This window comes from Danio rerio, chromosome 23 (assembly GCF_052040795.2).
Source record: "Danio rerio strain M-AB ecotype USA chromosome 23, GRCz13ab, whole genome shotgun sequence".
Lineage (NCBI taxonomy): Eukaryota > Metazoa > Chordata > Actinopteri > Cypriniformes > Danionidae > Danio > Danio rerio.
In genome coordinates, this window is record NC_141043.1 from 22486144 (window position 1) to 22513882 (window position 27739).

General features: G+C 36.2%; 1 protein-coding gene across 2 annotated transcripts in view; it reads right to left on the reverse strand.

The window, feature by feature from the left end:
• The window catches only part of klhdc8b (kelch domain containing 8B), a 213999-nt gene that overhangs the window by 179452 nt on the left and 6808 nt on the right, over positions 1 to 27739 (reverse strand). The window contains exons 2-3 of one of the 2 annotated variants that reach the window (XM_087306986.1): positions 10828 to 11427; positions 7302 to 8108 (exon numbers count right to left, since the gene is read on the reverse strand). In XM_087306986.1, coding sequence (XP_087163112.1) covers positions 7302 to 7692 — 391 coding nt within the window. In that variant the 5' untranslated portion in view covers positions 7693 to 8108; positions 10828 to 11427. The remainder of the gene's footprint in view (positions 1 to 7301; positions 8109 to 10827; positions 11428 to 27739) is intronic. The other variant, XM_087306987.1, reaches the window with a different exon arrangement.

Consider the following 27739-nt stretch of genomic DNA (forward strand, 5'->3'; position numbering starts at 1 on the left):
AGGACCTTGATGTCTGCTCTGTCTACTTTAAATGTTGAAACTCTACAGTTTAACAAAATGACTTTTATTGACATTTAGTAGTTTGAAATTATATAATATGTAAGAAATGATAAATAAATAAATAAATAACAGAAAATGTACTGGTAGCTTATTGCAGCATAAAATACAACACCAACCCAGACAATATATCACTTTAAACGGATAAAAATGTTCATAAAAGTCACTTTTTCCAACTTTTTACGGTTAAATGTTGCCATAAGAAAGGTCAAGTTCTCATAATGCAATTAAAAAGCATAAATAATAAAAATAAATAAAAACATAAATCACAAAATACAGAAAACTGTTTATTTATGAATATTTTACAGTGTATGATGTAATTTAACCAACTCCAGACTTCAATAATAATAATAACAACAACAATAATAATTAATAATAATAATTAATAATAATAATAATAATGAAAAAATATTTGCTGAAAAAAAAAATCATAGGAACCTCCTGAAGGTTAGTTGCTATTGACAACTGGTAAATACAGTTTACTGGTGGAAACACAAAAAATATTTGACCAGTTAGAAACAAGCACTCCAGGGAGCTGTATAATAAAATCTTTCAAGTTTAATTATCAGTCCACATGGTGGTGGCATATGGTAATTAGCATCCGCTTGTTTTAATAAGGCGAGGCATGGATCATGCTGGTATTTATTTTTGTGATTTGTGAGCCCTGAAAGGGAACACAAGAGACTCAAACTTTACGAAGAGCAAACAACAGAGGCATAATTATAAACACGCGAATGCACATGGATAAACACACAGTCCTGCAGCTCCTTCCCCGGTGTGGTGAGCTCATGTTCAGTGACTACAAATTCAGATCAACTGGACCTGACAGCCCACCAACCACAGCCATGTTCATCTTTTACACGCAAAGAGACTAGTCAGTCATATAGAGGACATTTAAATACGTCTTAAGGGGACAAAAGCAAAAAAAGGACAGTATACCTAAAATGTAATTCCTATAGATATTTACTCATCTATATAATGTCATGTCAAGATACCTTTTGACTTTGTTTCAAAGACCACAAAATATTGAAAAAATAAGAAAGTAAATAAAGACAAATTGCCTTTGGAACATTTCAATCAATCATTAATTGTAAATAGCAATGCCTGAGATGAGATGGCTCATCCACTTCTAAGGTTGCTAATTTAAAATATATTTTTTAAATAAATAAATTTAGACAGAAATAGATTTTTATTATATTTTTGAATAATAAATTGGTATAAAAGAAATATAATTTTCTAAATTATATCATCATTGATAATAAAATTATAATTATCAATTGTATAAAATAGGAAACAGCCTATTATTAATATTATTATTATTTATATTATTATTATTTATATTATTTATATTGTAATTATTAATCTTATGAATATTATTATCATTATTATTATTACTATTATTATTATTACTATTATTATTATTATTAATAATAATATTATTATTATTGATATTGTTATTCATATTATTATTATTACTATTATTATCATTGTTATTATTGATATTTTTATTACTATTATTATTATTATTATTATTATTATTATTATTTATTATTATTATTATTATTATATTTTTATTATTACTATTATTAATAATGATATTATTATTAATATTATTGTTGTTATTATTATTATTATTATTATTATTATTATTATTAATATTGATATTATTAGTATTATTACTACTATTGTAATAATTATTTTTATTATTATCAGTAGTATTACTATTATTATTATTATTATTATTGATATTATAATTATAATTATTATTATTAATTATTGTTATAAGTATTGTTTAAAGAAAGGCCAGACTGGGAGTAAAATGTCTATATTACTAGTTTTTTGTGCAAACATTGACTGAAAATTATGTTATTAAAAAAACTATATACTGTATTTTTTATATAAGATGTAACTCCCACTCTCAATATTATTTTATGGCAAATGCCTAAACCTCAGCTCACATGCTAATTTAAAACACCCTGCTGAACTAGAATAGTGAGCAGATGGATCATTTATAATTTGCAGGACGTGACTGAAGTGTTTGTTAAAGAAGCACAGGCTTATGAGCTTTCATCTGTTCATGAATCCAAATATATTGGCCTGCTGTTAGTTTTAAAGCGGGTCTGCAGAAGTGATCAGACCCGACCAGAATGCGGCTCAGCCGGTGGGAATGCGGCTAAGCAGAAGTGAATCCCTGTGAATAAACACTGGATCAACCGTCACCTGAACACAGACTAGAGAGGAGAACGAGACCTTTCTCTTCAGTGTAATTCTCTGTGTCACAGTAATGCATGACTGATGCCTTGATTTAGAGCTGGTATATCCGGAGCACTCCAGAGAGACATTCATTACAACCGCAGTGATTGTAGCAAAGATAACAGCATCCCAGATTATACGGCTAATCGCGCTCTGACGGCAGGCAGCAGAAGACGAGACAGGGACCAAACTTTGCTTTCCCCCAATTACAGTCTGATGTCTTTCTACTGAATCTGCTCACTGATGATTGACAATCAAACAATGACAGTTTTGTCAGAGAATCTACAACAGAACAATTTATTCACTAAAATGACAAGACAGTGATGAGGGTAAGATATACCATCGTCTTTCTATAAGAAAAAACATCAAAACATCCAGAAAATCTATTTGCTAATTCAATGACATGATACTATTTTTTGCATTTTTAATTTGTTGATTTATTATAAAATACATGAAAAACCAAAGTCATGAAAAATACATGAAAAACCAAAGTCATGAAAAATACATGAAAAACCAAAGTCTCATGACAATTTGTAACATTTTCATTTAGTGTATGATTTATAATAATTTTAAATTCATACAAATTATCCACTTTTCTGACAATATGTGAAAACATGTTACGCTTCCTTGTAAGACCTTGCTGGAAAAACACTAAGAATGACTTGTTTAACCTTTTATATGTGCTGGAAAAACACTAAGAATGACTTGTTTAACCTTTTATATGATAAGAATGTCTACAGTATCTCATCTAGACTATGACTATGACTATAAATTCATATACTACCTGACAAAAGTCTTGTTGTCGATTCCAGTTGTAAGATAAAAAATGATAACTTGACTTCGAGCTGATCATTTAGAAAAGTGTCGGAAGGTAGATTTTACCTATTAATCATCTGGTAAACTGCATCCCAATCATCACAAAGACTGCAGAAGACCAACTGGAACTTGCATGGACCCAAAATTCTCACAGAAATCAGTCAAGTTTGGTAAAAATAAAATCATGGTTTAGGGTTACGTTCAGTATGGGGGTGTTCAAAAGATCTGCTTAGTAGATGGCACCATCAACAGCCTGAGGTGTTAAAACATGTGTGCTGCCCATTACATTACAAACCACATGAGAGGGCAAATTCTTCAGCAGGATAGCGCTTCTTCTCATACTTCAGCCTCCACATTAAAGTTCCTGAAAGCAAAGAAGGTCAAGGTGCTTCAGGATTGGCCAGCCCAGTCACCAGATATGAACATTATGGAGCATGTCTAGAGTAAGATTAAGGAGGAGGCATTGAAGATGAATCCAAAGAATCTTGATGAACTTTGGGAGTCCTGCAGGAACGCTTTCTTTGCCCTTTCAGATGACTTTATTAATGAGTTATTTGAATCATTGCAGAGATGTATGGAAGCAGTCGTCCAAGCTCATGAGAGTCATACACAATATTAATTCTCTTTCCACTGCACCATGACTTTATATTCGTTACTGTACATTATTTCTTTTAAGTGACAAGACTTTTGTCTCAGCAAAGTCAGACCTTACTGTCCTTAAAAATCAAGGCATGATCAAATTTTATTTTGGTAAAATAAACGTAATCAACTAGAAGTCAAGTTATTATTTCTTGTTCCTAAAACCTGGATAGGCGACAAGACTTTTGTCAGGTGGTGAATATTTATCAGTTAAAAAATAATATTACCTCCCTATCATGGTTTTCTTTTCTTTTTTTAAATAGATATGCAAAATATGAATGTATTCAAGTTACGTTCATTGTGCAAAAAAAAACAAAACAACTTTTTATTGATCATTAAACTTTTTTTGGAAAGAAATACCTTTTTTCCATAAACACTCTTGCGTGTCATTGACCTCAGAAGCAGGACTGCATAAAATATGAAGACTTGTTTTCTGAGAATATGTGCTTAATTAAGTTCATTTTTCTTACCCCATTGTCAAAGCAGACATAAACAATAACAACATTTAGTGAAGTTCAAGCCTAATTTGACAACAGGCTGAGAAATAAAATAATAAAGGGCATAATTAAGGGCATTTTCTCTGGAAATAACCCATAATGTTAAGCTTTAAGTATTTTTGACTTTTCTGTTGACTGATAAAAACTGCTCATTTATTTGTTATTTTTTTGCAGTGTAATAAGGACAAAAAGTATGGTATGAGTTGCTTTGGATAGAAATGTCTTCGAAATGACTAAATGCAAATGATTAGTCAGTAGGGCTGCACAACATATAATTTTAGCATTATTATCGCAATATGCACATCTCCAATAGTTACATAGGCAAGGCAAGGCAAGTTTATTTATATAGCACATTTCATACACAGTGGCAATTCAAAGTGCTTTACATAAACAGGAATAAAAAAGATAAGTTTAGGACATAAAATGCAGACAATAAAAATGATTAAAAACAGATAAAAACAATTTAAAATGTGTTAAAATAGGTTGTAAAAGAATGAAAAAGAAAACAAAAAACATAATAGCGCAATCTGTCGGACGCAGCACAGTGCTCATTCAGTAAAGGCACAGTTAAACAGATGTGTTTTCAGTCTTGATTTGAACATGCCTAATGTTGGTGCACATCTGATCATTTCTGGAAGCTGATTCCAGCAGCGAGGGGCATAGTGGCTGAAGGCGGATTCACCCTGCTTAGACTGAACTCTTGGAATTTCTAGTTTATATGATCCTAAAGATCTGAGTGATCTGTTAGGTTTGTATTCAGTGAGCATATCTGTAATGTATTGAGGTCCTAGGCCATTTAGTGATTTATAGACCAGTAATAATACTTTAAAATCTATTCTGAATGTAACTGGGAGCCAGTGTAGAGACCTGAGGACAGGTGTGATGTGCTCTGATTTCCTGGTTCTGGTCAGAATCCTGGCCGCAGCATTCTGGATGAGATGCAACTGTCTAACTGTCTTTTTGGGAAGACCAGTGAAGAGGCCGTTACAGTAATCCACCCTGCTGCTGATAAAAGCATGAACAAGTTTCTCTAAGTTTTCACTGAAAAACAAAGCATCTGATTCTTGCAATATTTTTGAGATGATAGTATGCTGATTTACTAACTGCTTTGACATGACTGTTGAAACTCAGATCTGACTCCAGAGTCACACCAAGATTCTTGACCTTATGTTTTGTTGTTTGACCCTTAAAGCCAAGTTACGCATTTACCTTGAGAACCTCATCTCTTTTCCCAAATGCTATGACTTCAGTTTTCTCTTTGTTTAACTGAAGAAAATTTTGGTACATCCAATTGTTAATTTCATCAATGCACTGGCAGAAGGTGTCAATGGGGCTGTAATCATTAGGCAGTAAGGCTAGGTAAATCTGAGTGTCATCAGCATAGCTGTGGTAGGAGATTTGGTTCTTTCTCATTATTTGGCTCAGGGGGAGCATGTAAAGGTTGAACAGGAGAGGTGCCAGAATCGAGCATGTGGGACTCCACATGTCATGGGTGTCCACCTTGACCTATGGTCACCTACTGACATAGTAACCTCTCCCTTCAAGGTAAGATCTGAACCATTTGAGGACTGTCCCAGACAGCCCAACCCAGTTTTCCAGCCTATCCAGAAGTATGCTGTGATCAACAGTGTAAAATGCGGCACTGAGATAGCAAGTTACGCAATGTTCAGTCTGAATTATAGTTGACCAGCAGCTACAGAACACATGTGATATGTAGAGTCACAACTAACTTTAACCATAATAGAGTGAAGGTTTATAATTGGCATGTGTTTTAAGGCCCGTGAGTTTAGAACATTTGGGCACAAAAGAATTATGATGTTTGGAGGTGTAAAATGCAGATTACTTATGCAAATACTTATGCAGATTTACTACAATGCAGAATTAATACAATTTGTGAAATTTTGTGAGTTTTTTGGCTTGTTTCTTGTCCGAATATGTACATTTCGAAGCAAAAACAAGACTATTCTACTTACCACATTGCCAAAAATTTTTTTGTTTTAAGGAAAAACTATTAATTTTGATCATTTTTGAGTATTTTTACGTGATCTAAGAATTTTTTTATATTTGGACTAGAAACAAGATAAAGCAAAGAAAGAAGAATTTTTTTTTGCTTTATGGTAATTTCAAGAGTTCACACTTAGATATTGCTTGACAACTGTAAGCAGGTTTGGCATGCTGTCCCGGGAGAGAACCCTGAGCTCGGAGATAGTTGAGCCCAGGGCTCCCGCCAGGTCCATAGAGCATGTGACGGGAGTACGAGATCAGGTGGTTCTCGAGAACTCCTCTTTTTGTAAAGGAGAAAAGGAGGAGAAAGGGGTGGATGGGGGGTTTCTTCGGAAAACGAAGATAAGGGAGTAATATCTAGCTAGGCTACTTATAGTGAGTTAGGATAGATCTGATTGGCTAACTAATGAGTGTAGATAGGTGGCCAGCTGCAGTCAATTATATCACGTGCTCCTCTCGAAATTAGTTTAAAAACTTCACTTAAATTTTGTACCCGAATACTCTTAGACTTCCCAGAAAACTGTCAAATAGAGCTATATAACCATCTTGTGAAACCGTATTCATATTCATCACGATATTTATTGCAGAAAAATAAAATATCGCAATATAAAGTTTTCATTGCAATAATATTTTACAATATTTAAAATTTGGTAAAGAGTGGTTACAAGTACTATAACAAACCATTTTATGAAAGAAAACAACACTTCTAAAACACCAGTAAGTTGTTCAACTTCAGAGGTTCACATTTAACTTGATGTGTTTTGTGCCATTTTGTATTGTTTGTGAGATAACACTTCATAACTTTTTGATTTAGTGGCTAATTTGTATGATCTCATTTGTACATTTTATTAAAATTTGCTCATCTCCCATTGATGACTGGGTTTAGGGGTGGGGTATGGTGCCATGCCTCCTTTTAAAAATCTTATATTTTCATTCGTGTTAACCTCTAAACTGAAAAAAAAAACATAGTGCAAATTTCATATCAAATTCTGACTGAAAGCACTTTCATGAATGAAGAGGAATTGCTGCTCATACCTTTCTCCAGTGTGGTGATGCCCATGGAAGGCTGACCCAGTCCTGTCTTCCTCTCCCACTTGCCCTCATCAGGGTGGTAGACTTCCACTGAGGCCAGCGGGCTCTGCTGCGCATCCATACCCCCCATAACCATCAACTGGTCCCCGACAGCTACAGCAGATGCCCCAGCACGAGCTGTGGGCAGCGGAGGTAGCTCGCACCAACGCTGGCTCTCTAGATCCAGCACCTCGGCGGAGTCCAAAGGGAGGCCGTTCTCACTGCAGCCGCCCAGCACATAGAGGCGTCCAGCCCAGAGGACGGGCGTACAGTACACCCGCTGCGTGACCATGGAGGGAAACACCTCCCAGTACAGAGACTTTACCGGGCTCAAAGCCATCTCAGGGATGGGCATGGCTCCTGGACGGCTCGCCGGCAACAGAGCATGACACGGGCACGTAGAGGGAGGGCTGAGAAACACCAAAAATCAAGGCAAATCCATCAACAAACCACCAGGCTAGAGAGCAGGAGAGACTGTCAGTCTTCCAGAGAGCTCAGTTCAAGCTCTCATTCGCAGCAGGGGGAGGAGAGCGTTTCCTTCACTGCTCTCTGAGAAGAACTAGCCCTCGCTCCCTCTTGATGATTTATTCATTTTTGTTGCTGCCCTTAAAAGGTGCATCAGGCCCTTTTAAGTCTTTTAGTCGTTTCCTGCAAGTCGTGTTGTTGTAAATTTTCCACAAAAAAAAAGTGTAACTCCGACTCTAATTTATCCACGTGGAATGGCTTTTTGTAGTCCTGCCAAATGTGCTGTTGTGACCCTCATGTCTGGTGCTGTGGAGGAAGAGGAAAAGAGAAACAGTAACAGAGCAAGCACAGGACAGAAGACAAAACAATCAAAAGGAATTCAAATACTTGGTATACAGTGCTCAGCGTATGTAAGTACACCCCTCACAAATATTTTTAATAGGAGCTATACAATATCATATTTGTGTATACACATTAGATTAGTCAGTACTAAAGCCAAATCTGGAGCTTATCTAACAAAATAACTTAAGATAACGGTCCAATAACTAGTACCCCCAAATTTATATGTTATAGAAAATTATTAAATACAATTTTTAAAACAGGAAAAATAAAGAGAACCAAAAAAATGTAACCATTTTGTTGAAATTTTGTTGTCAATGTTTTATGTGATATTTAGCTTGAGTTTAATTGTATTATCATTCAATTTCTAAATATGTTCGGTGACTAAAATATTATTTTAATAAAAATATCTGTTTTATAAATCTGTTTTGTTTAAATGCATCAAAATACATTGCCTATATTTACTGAGAAATAGAAAAAAAAATTCAAAATGGGATGAACTCTATTCTGAGGACTGTATGTAACTCGGCAAAAAAAATACACTATACATTGAAATTTTATAATACACAAACTCAAAAATAGACAAACATGCAATTTATGCATACAATCTAAATAATATATTTAAATAATGTTAAAATTCATGTTAATTTGTTGGAGGCATAAAAAATGTTAGGGTGCCTCTTACAAAAGAACTTCATTAAAATAATACATTTCTGAAGGCAAACGATTTATCTATCGCATTATCTATATTCTATCACAGGTTTTCTTTTATTTTTAATTTGAAAAAACTTGGGTCTGTCAAATCAGAGTTATGCTTTCAGGGCTCCGTTTTTTCCTAATATTAAGATGCGTTATGCTGATCTGTTCATAGCTGGACAAGACTAAATATTGGTGCAAACAGGGTCTAAAACACTTTAAATATGTCCACTTCTGAAAACTTCAAAGGGGAGTCAAAACATAGATTGCTTTAGCAAAACTTAAACAGAAAGTCGAACAGTGTTTTAACAGCCACAAAACACTACCTACTTTCCTACTCGTTACAGTCATCAGTGATCAAGCTACTACGGATCGCTGGAGAACTACAACTCCAAATGGACTACAAATCACACCATGCACCATGCACACACCAGTTCCTAATTTTGTCTGATTGCAAACACTTACAACTGAAGCTGCTCAAGGACTCATTACACTATTTATCCACCACATTTGCTCACACACATTGCTGAGCATTGTTTTTTTATTTTGGTAGTTAAAGCTAACCTGTAACTTTACCTTGCATTTTCATTTCCTTGTCTAGCCGTGTTCTTTGATTCTTGTTTTTTTATGTAGTGGTGGGCAATGTGAGGTTTCATGAAATAGTCGAAGCAAACGTGTCGAAGCTTCAAAACGTATAAAACAGTAACATTACTAAAATACATAAAATCATTATTTCAGAGTATTTGTCGGGATTCAAACCCAAAAGCTATTTGCAGCACACGCCAGCTATGTGCACACGCACAGTTTACTAAGCTATATAAGACAGAGTTTTATTCTGACCCTGTCAGTCAAATGCAGATTCGCCAGGTCTCGGAATGCTTCTGAAATGACCAATGCTTTGAATCGCATTAGTCACGTGACCAGGTGTTTCAAAACACTTGTCACGTGACCTGTGTGTTTCGAATCACCCTAGTCATGTGACCTAAAAGTTTCAGATCATGCTTCCGTGCAGTGCCAAAAACGCGATCTCGACACTGTGTCGAAACGTCAGTTTCAAGTCAGCCATCCCTAGTTTTATGTTATCTACTTCTAGCCATGTTCCTAGTTTTGACTACTTATCTGTTTATCGACGATGACTTCTGGATTATCTATCTGAACCCGATTGCTCCTGTTGTTGACCCTTGCCTGATTTATGATCCTGGTAAATAAATCTGCATCTGGATTCGCACCTCTGCTAAAGCCTTAATTAGTTACAGAACTAATCCAAATGTATGATTTTTATGGGAGGTGTTTTGAGAAACTGCTGCAAATCAAGATAATTATACTGTGCTCAACTGCACTAAATTTACATCAGAAACCTATGATACAAAAATCTAAGATAGATATGATACAAGCTAAATCAACAACCAGTGGTCACAGAAAACTCATTTAAATACACGTTAATATCTGGTGAAAAAAAAAAAAAAGTAGTGTCTCAGCTGACCAATTAAAATGACCACTCTAAAAAAGCATTTTAATACCAGCTGGAAACAGAACCTGAATTCCAGAAACATGTTCAAAACGAACAAACTGCACCACATAGACACCACATAAAAATAAAACTTCCAGCTTGCTGAAGGCTGACATGTGGACATAGGCGAGCTGCTAGTGAAGCTAATGTAATCCACTCTTACACTTATTCCAAAAACATATAATTCAATGGCCAAAGCGGTGACATTTACCATTCACTATTTACTGCCAGTAGCTCAAGGGTAGATGTGTGTTTGTGTGTGTGTGTGAATATGCTGGGCCACAGAGCAGTAGTCGGGGCCCTCTCCAAAGGTCAGCACGTCTGCGGGGACCGACAGCCCTGTATAGTCACTGAACCAGGCTAATTTGGACCTGTGCATCATTAGTTAAAGGCTTCATTAATGGTGCCATGAGGGAGTGAGAAAGAAAGAGAAGCACTGAAAGGTTACAGAGTCAGACAGAATACACACAAAAAACTTACTAGGCTTCTTTTCTCTTTTAGGTTTCTTTTGTGTAATCGCATAGGTATAGAGGACAAAAAGCAGATCAGGAGTCTCCAGTGATGTGTATCTCTCTCTAAAAGGCAGTGTATCTCCAGATGTAGAGATGTTTCCTGTGTGGTCTAAATCGGCTTGGCTGTGTAATTAAGATGCTGTGGATGTTGAGTCCGAGCCACATGCTACGACACACAGAGCAGGAGGGGTAACGGCTCCAGACTGACTAAGAATTATGCAGAAAAACATCAGTTTCATCTGGAGCCAAAGTGCTGCCGCTGGGAGCTCTGACTGAGTACAATCAGTCCACATTTGATGTCGCCATTGGATTCTTCTTTGGGTTTAGAAGCAAAAAAGCTGTAATACTAATCCTGCTGGTCAGCCTTTTGTACACTTCCTTTGGCTTTTCTTCAAATGTTCATCTCAGATGGGAAAACCACAGATGATGTAGCTCTAGTTCTCCTTAACTGGAGATTTTCGCCTACACAGAAGGAAGAGTCTCTTGGGGTCAGTGGGAAATGATGTTGTCACTGGGGTATGATGTCCAGTAGATCTATGGGATAAACATTGGGTCCTGTTTGAATTGCCTAGAAAACACAGAGGAAGTAACAATAAACAAACCATTTAAGTACTGGAAGAGTGATGGAGGGAGCAAGAGGGAGAGGGAGAGAGAGAGAAACAGGCAAAGTGCCAAGAAGAGAAACAGATGTTTATGTTGTGTTTTTGGAAAGACTCCTATCTATAATTAGACTCTTACATAAAGAGTCACATTCAGGCTAAAATTGCAGATGACAACAAAACTAGAGGTCTCTGTGTTAACACAATTCATTCATTCATTTTCCTTCACCTTAGTCTCATTATTTATCAGGGGTCACCACAGCGAAATGAACTGGCAACTTATCCAGCATGTTTTATGCAGCGGATGCCCTTTCAGCTGCAACCTAGCACTTGGAAACACCCATACACTCTCACATTCACACGCATACACTACAGCCAAATTATTCGTTTTCTTTTCTGCATAGTCCCTTTAATAATCATGGGCCGCCACAGCGGTATGAACCGCCAACTTATCCAACATGTTTTTTACTCAGCGGATGCCCTTCCAGCCGCAACCCAACACTGGGAAACACCCATGCACTCTCATACACTACGACCAATTCACCTATACCGCATGTCTTTGAACTGTGGGGGAAACCAGAGCACTTGGATCAAACCCACTCCAACATGGTGAGAACATGCAAACTCCACACAGACACGCCAACTGACCCAGCCAAGGCTCGAATCAGTGACCTTCTTGTTGTGAGGTGACAGCGATAACCATTGAGACACTGTGCCGCCATGTTAACACAATAAATTTTATAATAAAAATGCCATCTTTTGCAAACTATCTTTTTTTTCCTCTCTAGTGAGTGAATTCACTTGTACTATTATGTTTATAGAAAAAATGCTTTTGGACCCAGTGGTAATAGTGTCCTAACCTGCGAAATTGATTTTCTATGAAGTGTCTGCTCGCAGGGAGAAATTTCAACATTCACCACTCCACACTAACATCTAGAGCTGTATTCAGACCTGGAGCCCTAAAGAGGCACGGTTTGACATAAACCAGTGTATTTTAAGGACGCTGCATTCTAGCGGAGAGGGTAAAAAAAGGTGTTTTCTGCTTATTTTTTCCTTTAACAACGTTATATGACATCCACGAGAGGCCCTGAGACAGGAACAGTCGTCATGTTGGCACATTTCAGACAGATAGATGTCCTTTAATGCTCACTGCACACAGAAAGACCGAATGCACAGACAGATGCTGAAGTTTATACAAGACTTAAAAGGGTTATTTTGAAGCAAACTCTTAGGAGCCAACCATATTTAGTGAATTTGAAAAAAATTCGAAACCAGAGAAACACAGGCAAATATAAGATTTTTGTCAAATATAATGTAAAATGAAAAAAAAAATCTAAACATCTTTAATGGATTGTTCACACAGAAAAATGTATCCTGTCATCAGAACATATTTCCTTCTACTGTTATATAAAATGAAAATGTTGCAACCAGACAGTTTTTTTTTTCAGATTTTTTGTGACTTCTACTACAAATTTATCAAGGGAATTAAGAATAAACTTACCTCTTGACTCTTAATTAACTATCACTATAATAATTATAAAATAATTAACATTGATTTAACTGATGACAATTGTGTCCAAATGACAAAAACTTATGACAGTGATAAATCTTGTGCATCATATCTCTTTTACACTGCCAGTCTGACGTTTATCTATGGTTACCTCAATAAGCAGTTTTGTATGAACTATAAAAGGCAAAAATGACTTTTTTTATAATGAAACCTGTGAGCTATGAAGGTCGAGACCCTCAGAGCAAGATGGCATAAACTGTACCCTCAATATGAGAAATAGCATATTCACAAAGCAGCAGACCATGTGGAGAACTGCTGTCCACACAGACACTGAGACAGATATACAGTACAGATAGACAAAGTACAGATAAGCATATATATAGGACAGACAGACAGAAATACAGGACAAACAGGCACATATACAGGGCAGACAGAAGATATTCAGGACAGACAGTCAAGAGAGACAGAGAGACAAACAGACAGACAGAAAGACAGACAGACAGAAGATTTATAGGACAGACAGAAAGAAAGAAGATATACAGGAGAGACAGTCAGGACAGACAGTCCGGAGAGACAAACAGGAGAGTCAGACAGACAGACAATATACAGGACAGTCAGGACAGACAGACGATAAACAGGACAGACAGACAGACAGACAGACAGACAGACAGACAGACAGACAGACAGACAGACAGATAGATAGATAGATAGATAGATAGATAGATAGATAGATAGATAGATAGATAGATAGATAGATAGATAGATATACAGGACAGACAGAAAGAAGATATATAGGACAGACAGTCTGGACAGACAGACAGAAGATATACAGGACAGACATACAGAAGACAGACAGACAGACAGACAGACAGACAGACAGACAGACAGACAGACAGACAGACAGACGGATGGATGGATATACAGGACAGACTGTCAGGACAGACAGATAGCTAAAAAAGGACAGACAGACATTCAGATAGGACAGATATACAGGACAAGCAGACAGACAGACAGACAGACAGACAGAAGATATACAGGACAGACAGTCAGGACAGACAGACTGACAGACTGACAGACAGAAAGACAGACAGACAAAATATATACAGCACAGACAGACAGAAGACAGACAGACAGACAGACAGACAGACAGACAGACAGAAGATATACAGGACAGACAGTCAGGACAGACAGACAGACAGACTGACAGACAGAAAGACAGACAGACAAAAGATATACAGGACACACAGACAGAAGACAGACAGAAGACAGACAGACAGACAGACAGACAGACAGACATACAGACAGACAGACATACATACAGACAGACAGACAGACAGAAGATATACAGGACAGACAGTCAGGACAGACAGACAGACAGACTGACAGACAGAAAGACAGACAGACAAAATATATACTGGACAGACAGACAGACAGACAGACAGACAGACATACAGACAGACAGACAGAAAGACAGACAAACAGAAGATATACAGGACAGACAGTCAGGACAGACAGACAGACTGACAGACAGAAAGACAGACAGACAGACAGACAAAAGATATACAGGACAAACAGACAGAAGACAGACAGACAGACAGACAGACAGACAGATGACAGACAGACAGACATACAGACAGACAGACAGAAAGACAGACAAACAGAAGATATACAGGACAGACAGTCAGGACAGACAGACAGACTGACAGACAGAAAGACAGACAGACAGACAGACAAAAGATATAAAGGACAAACAGACAGAAGACAGACAGACAGACAGACAGACAAAAGATATACAGGACTGACAGACAGAAGATATATAGGACAGACAAATATAGAAGATAGACAAAAAACATACAGGACAGACAGACCAGACAGACAGACAGACAGATATACAGGACTGACAGACAGATTAAACGACAGACAGATCAAAGGACATACAGATAGATAGACAGACAGACATATAGGCCGGACAGATAGACAGATACAAAAGACAGAAAGACAGATATATAGACAGGCATGTATACAGAACAGACAAATAGATAAACAGGTATACAGGACAGGACAGACACACAGACAGACACACAGACAGACAGGAGGCAGACACATAGACAGATGGTATGGAAATCCTAATCAAAATGTTATGCTTAATTAACAGGATGCATTAAAATGGCTAAGCAGCTAAACTGGAGGATGGAGAGAAGTGATCTGAGTGAAAAAGATGGACTGGCCTTGGGCACAGCTGACTGTTCTCCAGAAACATACTGTTGGATGAATCATGGATGCTGCACAAACAGTTCTCAGTTTTAGCAGAGCCTCCATGGCTGTTCAGCAAGAATCTGCTTCTGTCTTTGCTCGTCTACTCTGCACTAGAGGACAGGCATTATTCACTCTTCAAAACGGGTTCAGGTCCATGTCTGAGCTGCAGATAACATTTAGAAGACTGATCAGCCTTCACAACTGATCCAGGCTCAAAGAGCACACTCTCTCTTTTTGTTCCTATCATCCTTCCTATCATTCGCATTTTTTTCATGCTTGTTGTTATAACTTATGCCCCATCTCCTACCAAGTGTACATATACAAGACTTTGCATTCTCCACCATCCTCTCACATCAGCTTCTCCCCTCTCACTCCCACTGACAGTCGTCAATCACAAAAAGCATGCGCATTTCTCAGGCGTTTAGCCTTCGGCACAAACACATGATTACTTTTCTATAAGAGAAGTGAGCTGAGCCGCTGGGGGCACTGAAGAACATGCTGGGTGTGTTCAAAACTGCATCAAACTATCACAAAACAAGCTGTAGACATGAGAACATACTGACTGCATCAGATTTCTTCAAGGAGCAATAACGCAACAAGCAAAACTAATTAAGCCAAATGTTCTAATCTAAACCAAGTGTTTCATAATATAAGCCAGAGCCATAAACGCAAGCATTTCAATGATTTCCTTCTTGTTTTTCACCTTAGAAAACAAAAAAATGAAGGAAACAAAGCAGTCAGCAGGGGGGAAAGTAGATAAACAGAGCATAAGGTAAAATAAACAATGAAATTTAGATATAACGGCCTGGGGATGCACAATGAAAGAAACAGACAATGGGATTGGGAATGTGTGTGTGTGTAGGTGTGTTGGTGTGCGTGCATGTGCGTGTGTGCGCATGGCAGCAAATATGTTCCAGGATTCCCTTGGTGAATCAACTAATCAAACAATTTACTGCCTCACCACTCAACATCTCTACTAGCACTAAAGGCAGGAGGTAATAGTGTGTATAAACACACACATCATCTTGGTGATTTTGGGCTAACATCTAATGCTTTTTAATAAGCTGATGTTATTTTCTTTCCCCTAAAACTAAAACATCCAAACAAACATTTTAGGATTTTTAAACTGTCAAGTCATTTGCCCTTGGGAACCAGTGAGTACTGATTTTAGGTCATCTATGTACTTTATGTGCGTCTATTGTGAATCTGTAATAAAAAAATTTAATAAAAAAAATACACACTTCCTGAAGAAAAATGTGAGAAACTAGAGAAAAATAAATTACACAACCTCAGAAAACTCAGGATTATTATCTAAATGCTGAGCTGGGGCTGTTGGGTCATTTTATTTCAGTGCTGGGTATTTTTTGTGTTACTTAGTAACTGGTTTAAATGCACTCCTCCCCACCCCGATGTATATTACACAATGATTGAGACATTTAGAGAAGGCTTATTCATCCTCTTCTAATACAGAAGGTTCATCTTTAAAAGAAATATTCTACTGCAAGTTATTTTATTCTAAACAGGGAAACAATGCTAAACACCTAAATGAGTGTTGTTTTGTCTTTTACATAATGAAAATACCTAATCACATGCACAAAATTAACCATTTTATTGCTAAATATGTATTTTTATGAACAGATTATATAGCATCTGGGTCATGATCACAGCGATCTAATCCTTGCAGATAGTTGGAAAACTACAGATCTGTCACTGAACTGGAATACAAATAACATCATGCACTTCACGCACACCAGTTCCTCACGCACACACAGCTGGTAACTCATCATGGACTGGTATCTGGACTTTTATATTCACCTCTCACACACACATTGCTGTTATGTTTCTTCCTATGAACATTACAAAGTGTTTTTCCTTGTTTGTCTTGCCATGTTTTAATCCATGTCTTGTTTTCCGTTTTGATTCTTTGCCACCTAGCCTGACCTTTTGCCTGTATTTTGTCCATGTATTTTCCATATTTGTCCACATTTTCACCCTGTTGTTGTTTGTTTTATTTTTTTGGCTTTGGTTTTTGGCTTTCTGAAACTCAAAACCTATCATCGCGATCAACTCCACTCTACATCTAAGTCTGCTGACATATGTGTCGAGCTACCAGACAAACTGGTAACAGCTGAAAAGCCGTTCATACGAAGGTAAGTGGTCAGCTGGTAAAAAACACCCATGAATGAGAGACTAGCAACTGTTAATTAACAATGCCCTGTAGATTTGTGCTTCAACCATCTCCAACACCCTGAGAACTGAACATGTGTAATTAAACATGTACTCACTGTGTAAGGATCCAAGCTGTGTTGACTAGAATGCATATTACATATATTACATGTAGTTTTTATGTTGCTTTTGCCAAATCAAAGTTGTAAGATTGTGAGCTCAGAACTGGTTCAGTTTGGGGTTTACAAGTCTTTTGCGAAAAACACTAATGAGGCAAATGCTGCTAAAAAAGTGAAGGCCACTGCATTCATGTCAAAAACAATTCAGACAAATCCCAACCAGGATGTCTATACATTCACTCTATGTACTGCTCAAACCTACACTCAAAAAAAATCAACTAGGCATGTATTGGATTTACAAAATAAAAAATTTGTCAGATTGAAAAGAACAAATCAAGTTTACGTATGTTAAACGATTAATTCATGTTATTTGAAACTGAATCAAGAAATAATCAAATGAATTTGATCAGAACATGTTGATTCAATGAGACTGAGACGCTTCAAATCGACAACTCTCACTCTGGAGAATCACTTCGCGCATATCAGTAGTTGGCGGTAGTGCGTTTGGATGTCACCTTACAAAAACAACAAGAAGAAGTATCACCGAGTGTTTTCAGCACAGTCTGGGAATTGGTTTTCCCAAGAGCTTGAATGTTATGCATGTTATGTTGTTGGCTATATGTTTCCTATACATTTTATACTTTTACATTCTGAATAGGAGTACCAAAGTGAAGAAAGCTGTTTAAACTCAATTAGTAAAAAAAATGATGTTAACGTCCTACAGGTATTGCTTGGGGATCAGTTTTCTTAAGAGCCAAGGTTATTTTGTTGGCTTAATGTTTCTTATACATTTTATAATACATATTACAATTTTGGATATTATATAACATTTTGTATCAGAATATTAAAGAAGAAATTTGTTTAAATGTGATTGGTGCCTGCTAAAGGCTATAATAAAAGAAATATATATATATATATATTAGTAAATATATATATATAACATGTTTTCTGTCCTTTTTGTGTTGAATTACTTAATTTTAAATCTTGCTTCATAGTATTGTCATTTAAAAAATTTAATTTAAATAACATGGCGAGGCAGTGGTGCAGTGGGTAGCACATCCGCCTCACAGCAAGAAGGTCGCTGGTTCGAACCTCGGCTCAGTTGGCGTTTCTGTGTGGAGTTTGCATGTTTCTTCCGGGTGCTCCGGTTTCCCCCACAGTCCAAAGACATGTGGTACAGGTGAATTGGATAAGCTAAATTGTCCGTAGTGTATGAGTGTGTGTGTGTGTGTGAATGTTTCCCAGATGGGTTGCGGCTGGAAGGACATCTGCTGTGTAAAAATACTTGCTGGATAAGTTGGCGGTTCATTCCGCTGTGGCGACCCCAGATTAATAAAGGGACTAAGCCGACAAGAAAATGAATGAATTTAAACAACAATATTGAACAAGAAATTTACTAGCTGATTTAACAAGACATAATTTTGTTAAAGTAAAGCTTTAGTGTTACATTGAGTAAATTAGAATCATTTTAATTAGAATAACACAATACAAACATTTTAAGTCAATTAGTTGCAAAGAAGTTAGACTGACAAATTGAAACCATGTTTTTTCTACAAATGTGCTTTGTGTTCATACAACATGTTCAAAGCAGTTCAGGTTTACTTGATTGGATTAGATGCATAAAGGGTGCCACGATTAAATCATGTTCATTCAACAATTTTTTTTTTTTGAGTGTATCTAGTTAGGTGGCATAGTAGGCCTTTTAAAAAATTTGACACTGAAATCGAAAGGCACAGATTTACACTTTCCGAGACAACTTCTCCTTACAGCCTGCAGAAGCTATTATTATCTCTTAACTCCATTATACACATCACTACAATAAGTGATGATTATACAGGAAAATTATGCAATGGGAACACATTGTCTCACAAGACTGAAGAGGTTATTCTAATGCGTACCCCGAGGGTCCTGCACACATTCGTCTTACTGTCCAACCACAAAGAGTGAAAAAGATCTTTCTTCCACTTTATCTGATCCCTGACCCCATAATCTATTTCTTAAGAGATAAGAAAAACTAGGTCAGCCAGAGGAAAAAGTAACTCATCATAGAGTGAATCACTGAGCGTGTAAAGTTAGAACCGTTTTGCACATGCAATGTTTTAAAGCAGGGATGTTCAACCCTTTAATATAATGTGTATTTATATAGCACATTTATTGTGTATGGCCATACACTCAAATCGATTCACAATCATGAGGGGGGTCTTTCCACACCACCAACAGTGTGCAGCATCTGGATGATGCGACAGCAGCCACAGCACAACAGCACCAGTGCGCTCACCACACACCAGCTTTTGGTGGAGCAAAGAGACAATGATAGAGCCAATTCGGTGGATGGGGGTGATTGGGAAGCTATGATCGTAAGGGCTTATTGAGGGACTTTGGCCAGGACACCAGGCTTACACCCCTACTCTTTAAGAGAAGTGGCATGGAATTTTTAATAACCACAGAGAGTCAGGACCTCGGTTTTAGTGTCATCCGAAAGTCGGACCCTGTTTCTGGACATTCAACTTCCTGCAGAGTTCAGCTCTAACTCTGACCAAACAAAACTAAAACCTTGCTCAAACTGAGGGATTCCAACCACGATTTGGTGGTCGGTGACAAATTTGGGAAATCCCCAATTTCCAGATCCCCAGATTACTGAAGTTCTAGGCTGAAATCTATGATCGATACTAAGTTCAGACTGCGCAATTTTTGTGTCACATGTTAGCACACTGCATGACTATCTGGGGTAGCGTTCTGTTGCTGCTGTGTTTACACCACAAGATGGATCTGTGACAGGGGGTTTCATATTGCATGACTTTACAATTGGAAAAATCGCCAACAACTTTCCACGAACTACGTCTGATAACCAAACACACGTGAGAAGTGACATAAAAACAACGGAGGGTCTGGTAGTATAACATTTCCTATTTACTACATAATAAGAAAGAAGCCTTTAGTAGGGTAGAAAATGTACTTATTTTGCTCACCTGTGTTTTTAAGGGAAATAGTAATTACTCTTAAACTGTTTTCTTTTTCGACCCGGTTGTGGTATTGTGATACGGGTGCTCCTGTTAAATTTTCACTAGTTCTTTCTCCATTTCTTGGGTCCAAATAGACCAAAAAAAGCCCTTTTAACTTTTCCCCAACCTCCTGATGGCCTGCAGATACCCATACTAGAGGATGCTGCTCTCTCATTTGCTGTAGGTAATCGTCAATATTATTTTTAATCAGAACACATTTCACATGACATGATTTTGAATCACTAACAGGTCCAGATATTTAGCATTTCAAATATCTCACAGAGGTTGGCAACTCATCTGTGATTTTCTTAGATCGCGTCTTTGATAGTTCACACTGTGTGATTGTTACTAATGTAAATGAGCACCTATTTGCCTGTGATTTCAGACATTTATCTGCGATTTCTGAAAACCTCAAAATCAGGCCTATAATCATGCAGTCTGAACTTGGCCTTCATGGCTGTATTGATGAGATTTCCATCCAATGAAGTTCTGGCACTGTCAGAAAATTTTAGATACTATCCTGTAGTATGACAACAACTGCGACCAGCGCCAAACCAATATCCAATAAAAATGCTGAATTTGATTGCGTAATCCACACAACAACTTTAAACCACCGTGGGGACATGTCAAATGAGTTTTTTTCATCCTGGTTTTTATCATTGAGGCAAGTTGTGTGAGAAATTGCTGCTACAGATTCTTTATGTTTGCTTTGAGGTATCATTTCAAAACGTGGGATAATGTCAAACCCCAGGTGAGTTTTCTTCTCTGTTAGGCGCATCTCCATTGTCATTCAATCTGACATTATGGCAGCTGAAATACAGTGAGACTCAGGAACCATGTTCGTGCAGTCTGACACTCAGGAACCATGTTCGTGCAGTCTGACATTAGACAATCATTTAAAATTATTAAAAATCGCTCAGTGTGAGCCAAGCTTAAACCAACTAAGTAGGATCTGAAGGAGCAGTTGGTAATTAAAGACAGGTGTGGTTGATCAAGTTTGCAGCTAAACTCTGTAGGAAGGTAGATCTTCTGAAACAGGATTGGGCAGGGGACCCCTGTTTAAAAGGATAGAAGCTCCAAACATTGTTGACCCTGTTGTTTTTATGTTTTTTTCTTTTTTTGCCCAAACAATAAATGTCAGAGGGGTTGCTGGTCATTGGGCTACACTGACAGAAAAGAAAACCAACAAGATAAAATAAAAACTGTCAAAGTGTATGTCATAATACAACAGAAAACAAACATTCCAGACTTATGTGAATGTTGGCAAATCTGTAGATTAGCAAAACCGGCCAGCAACATGCAGAGCAAAGTGCCACAATCCCATTCATTTCAATGAAGAGCTGGCAACTTTCTGCAATGAGAGCAATGTTGACTGCTGGCAACAAGATTTAAGTGTGGCAAATGATAGGAGATGCACCACAAAAATTTAGAAACATTCTACCTTTACAAGCAATTACACTAGAAGACATTTACAAGCAAATACCAGTGGAAGTGAATTCAGTCACATGCAGGGCCGGTGTCCCTCGATTTTTTCCCCAATTTATTTAATCTTTGCTATGATAACAGTAAATAATATTTGACAAGATATTTTTCAAGACACTTCTATACAGCTAAAAGTGACCTTTAAAGGTTTAACTAGGTTAATTAGGTTAACTAGGCAGGTTAGGGTAATTAGGCAAGTTATTGTATAATGATGGTTCGCTCTGTAGACTATCGAAAAAATATATTGCTTAAAGGGGCTAATAATTCTCCCCTTAAAATGGCTTTTAAAAAATTCCAAACTGTTTTTATTGAAGCTGAAATAAAACAATTAAGACTTCCTCCAGAAGAAAAAATATTATCAGACATACTTTGAAAATGTCCTTGCTCTGTTAAACATCATTTGGGAAATATATTAAAAAAGAAAAACAAAATCAAAGGGGGGCTAATAATTCTGACTTAAACTGTATGTAGATTTATTGCCACAATGGCAAAATTTACAAGTTGAATCTTTGTTCATTGTTGACAATAAGCACTATATTTACTAATTCCCTCAAAGGTTTTTTAGAGGCAAGAAAACCATATCAATGAATACATAAAGGAGTTATTATTCTTCGCAAATGTGCCACCAGTAGTGGGAACAACCAGTAGAGACCAAACTGTCAGCCACTGGTGACAACCAGTGATCAAGTTGCTTGCGGTGTGAAAGTGGCATCATGTATTATCAGGGGCCATGAGTTTTCATTTGCTTTTGCTTGTCTATTTTTTTTTACCTTTTCTTTTTTTAATGTTTTACTGAAGATTCCAGTAATTTACAGTGTGCATGGTCTAAGGGTGAGTTAATTAACAGCATATTTTCATTTTTACTTAATATATGCATTTGAATGGTATTTAAACTACATTTTCCAAAAATAAACTACATTTTGTTAAAATAAAAAATAAGACTTTTCTTTAAAGGAGATAAAGGAGGTCATACAGCTTTCAGTGTAAAAATTAAAAGGTTAAGTTAACTTAAAATGTTAAAGAAACCAACTGCAATTAAAATTTGAGTTTATTAAACTTCAATGGTTAAAGTTGTGCCAAACATTTGTTTTATTTATTTCATTATGAGTTTGAAACCTTCAAATTAAACAGGGGTTGAGTGTATTAAATGAGTGAGCACAGCTAAGTGTTTGATGACAAATAAGATCTACTTATTCCATAAAGTAGACTTGACTTAATCCAGCCTTTTAAAAAGATGGCACAACTTCAACCACTGAAGTTGAATGAACTCAAAAGTTAACGCAACTTTTTATTTTTTACAGGTTTGGAAGAGCCTAAGGGAAATTAATAACAGTATAATTAATTTTCTAACTGTTTCTTTAAATGTTCAGCAAATATCCAACAAAATGGCATCTGTGAAAACCCACAGAATCAGATATGAGACTGTGTGAGCTTCACTGTGTGAACTACCCTGAACTATCATGTCACTGCAGATTTTATGAGAAGTTGATCTCTGCCCAACTTTTTTCTCATTGCCATTGGCTCTGTCTATCTTGTCACTTAAAATCACCAGCTCTCGATGAAAATGAATGACTTAGGGTAACATTGTCACAGCAAATTTTAGTCAGTGTAAACACCCCTAAATTGTGTCCCTAAGCAAGGCATGTTCTCACAGGTTGAATTAAGAAAAGAGTCCCTCCAGTATTTGAACCTCATCACTTCACCGGGATTCATGTGCATTCAGTGTTCAATGTGATTGCTTGCAGTAACGCATTAATTAAGGGTTTAAATCTTAATTGGAACACACAAACCCATATGGACTGAATGAGTAATGAGTAGAAATGTAGGCTAATGCGGCAGGTCTGTGCAGCCATTTCTGTGAAACTTCTAAAGACGTGCAGAAAAGCACTTTCCACACTTTGTTAATGTCCAAGATTGCGTGCAAATGGCCCATTTCCCTTCTCTGCCTCTGCTTTCTTTTCAGGCTTTTTCACAAAGTGCTCAAGGTGACATGTCTTTTTAAACACTGACCTTTTGAATTATTCTAGAGTGCTGTGACTGAAGAAGGACATTGAGCTGGACTGGCTTTAATTAAAAGAACTCTCAGAGTCTGTTACACATTATAAATAATAAACTTCAAAGAATTAGATGAACAAATTAATGCCAGGTTTGTGTGTCATTTAGAACTGGAATGATTTACATTGCTAAAGCTGAGTAAAGCAATCAAGATGTGTAATTTTAATGCAAATTTGATGATAGGAATAATAAAAAACAGAATAGAAAAATATCATTTAAAAACAAATCAATACTATTCCAATCTTTAAAGGCAATAAGATAAAAGATCATTTTAAAAAGAGATAAAGAAGTGTATATTTGCTCAGCAAGAACATATTAAAAATGGCAGTAATGAAATATGAATCTTGTAAATACTATAATGATTTCTATACAAATATACTGCAGCACAACAAAAAAATGAAATAAGTAAAACAGTAAAAAGTATTTTAAATGTTAGTATAATTTTGTAGGTGTACTGTGGCTTTAATTATGAACAACATTATTAGGTCACTGAAAAAAAGCGATGTTTCCCAATTAATAAAAGTCCGAATTAAAAGTGACCAAAAGTTAATTTAAAAAAAACAAAAACAATTTCAATTTGGCATTCCTTGCATAAACATATATATATAACGTTCCCAAATTGTCCTATCAGGGGTGATAAACAATTTATTCCTGGTAATAAGGACAGAGGTTTCAAGTGGAATACAAGAGGCATTCAAAGTACAAAAACTTGTATGACGATGGGATTTAATTTTCCTTTGAGCTTTTATGCACTGTAAAACACAACAGTCAACTTTATTAAATGAAATAAGTGTTGTTAACTCACAATTGACTCAAAGTTAATAATTCAAAAAAGAGATAATTCAATGTATGTCAGACATGTTTATTACAATCCCTTCGAATGCTAAGCTGTATGTATTTTTGGTCTGTATCCTATGGAACTTGGAAAGATAAAAAAATTAGGAAAGACAAACATGGATTTTTGTTTTTTTGATTTTGTTTTTTCAAGCTAGAAGGGCTATTGCATTATACTGGAAACACATGGATGCTCCATACACAGAGTTGTGGGGAAAAAAAGATAATAAACTGGAGAGACTGACTTATCATCAAAGGCAAGTAGAAGGACTTTGGCTACATTTGGGAAACATATAAGACATTATGTAAATTGTGTGTTTGTAAACATGCATTTTTATTTTTTACTGTATTGTTGTTAATGTTATTTTGTAATTATCTATTTTTCAATGTTTCAATTTATTATTTTTATTCATTTATTTATTTATTTTTATTAACAAGAGGCAGGTCTCGAAAGAAATGGATGGACTCACTTAACTCACAGCATTCCAAAAGAGAGGAGTAGACACAAACTGTGCCAGAACAGTGGCTGCAGACAGGAAAAGGTGGCGAAAACTTTGGCAAGCTTCTACACAAGTAAGTATTTATTTATTTTTTAAGTTACGTCATTTGAATGTGCATATATGCGAATATATTTGTTGATAACATACCTGTCAACCCTCCCGTTTTCCCCGGGATTCTCCCATATTTAACAGTTCTATCCCGCTATGATCCCAAAAAAGTATTTTCCTGTAGTTCTCCCGTGTTTTCAGTGTTTCTCTGAAGTGTGGCAAATAAACATTAAAGAGTCGAGTCTCCCTATACGCAACCCATCCCGCCAAACCACCAGGGGCCGCTAATTGCTCCTAAATGCGAGTCTCTTCTGTGCTTTCGCTTTGTTTAGGCACGAAATCACTTTGAAATAAACATAAAAACAGCCCGATTCCCTTCTTTTTCATTACAAGTGTCGTCTCCCCTTCATATGCAATCCTCAAAACATTCATAGCGCTGTATGACTGTCAGCTGACACGCTACAAAGTGATAAATAGACTGTTTCCCAAACAGATTCTGTATTCGTGATTTGAAGCGGAGCAAAAGTCTGCGTTTTGGGTGCGTGTTTGAACAGACATATACACATAATTAAAAATATTATTATCTAAAGATGTCGATCTTGGTGGGGGTTTTTTTCTAACACAAGTAATTTCGTCCTAAATGAGCATACACTTTTAGGAAAGCAGACGAATGCTTTCATTATAATGTTAGATGTGTGCAGTTTTAAAGTGACACCTGTTATTTAATGTAATCAATCGAAAAAAATCGAAATAAATAATTAATTCGTTGCTCTTTAATCAGAATGTGTTATACAGTGAAGAAACGGCTAATGAGATCTGATTCTATTTCATTATAATAGCTATTAATTTTATTAAGCTGAACTGTTTGTTAATTTATTTACTGTTAATGTATACTATTTATTTTTCTTTTGTAAATAATAATGATAAAACATATTATTGACAGTTTAACTGTTTATTTACAACGAAACTGCTCCAAATGAGCATTTTAAGTAATTTAGGGATTTTTTTAAAGGGGGTCGGGGGTATCCCTTATCATTGAGGGCATATCCCTTATTTTCACATCCCAATGCTAACAGGTATGGTTTATATACATATATAAGAACGGTGTGGATTTGTGTGCTGTTATGTAGGCTGCATTGTTATTGTATGTCTAGTTGATTGAGGAACAAAGAAAAAAAATCAATAAACATATTGGGAAAAAAACAATATAAACAAAATAAACAAATGTTTTTTTGTGCAAATTAACCATAAAAATGTAACATACACGCTTACTCGGTGGATTCTTATTGATGTTATTCCACTTTAGCTTTCAAAACGATTACTTCATGAAATATAAAAAAGCCAATTATGTTATTTTATGGACTGTTTAGTTTTTTTTAATGAAAACTGTGTTTTGTAAACATTCCCTTAAAAAAGCCAAAATAGACAACTTGGACATTTCTTTTCTGAATTTTGTCTGTTCAGATGACACAAAACCACAGTTTTTCTCTTAAAGTATTAAACCTTTCAAGTATCAAACTACTGCATGCAATTTTAATTCAAAAGTATTTAAGTCAGAAATAACAGCCACTGGCATATAATAAAACCTTGTTAACTTATCTTACATAAAAATAAGCTGATAGGAAATGAGGAGCCAACTTCGGAATGAATACACATTTCTTCCAACCCTGCTTACATTTATTCATTTAGCAAGAAGCTTTTATGCAAAGAGACTTCCAAATTAGAAACATCACAAGCAATTTATAAAGGGAATGCAACAATATTTGCTCTACATAATGCCAGATATGAAGCATAAAGTAGATTTGTTGCTTCTTCACCTAATGCCAGCATTTAAGTGAACAATTTAAAAAGCTAAAAAAAATGACATACAGAAACAGACAAGAATGTGCGCACTGCACAGCATAGCCCTTTAAAATGTTAAGAAAAAACCTTTTTCATGTGAAGGGCAAGCAAGGAGAAGAGGATTATAAATGTACTAATCTGCAGTCCAGTGAAATGATCAGGACCACTTGAGACACAGAACTGAAGACAGCTTCCTTTACAATAGCTCTTATATGATCTTCTCATTCCTGTCTAATCATACTCCTATCACACACACAATCTTATTCTGCAATCTTCAATGTGAATACAGGGATTTGCATTACTATTTATAAGAAGAGACCTTTGCATGAGTGCAGTGCCTAAAGCAAATAAATACATCAACGGACATCAATTATTACAACCTAATCAATCTCATTGCTGAGTAGATGGAATTTGTATGCTAACTGATTCATAATCCGGCATGCGCTTCAAATACAGTCATGCTATAA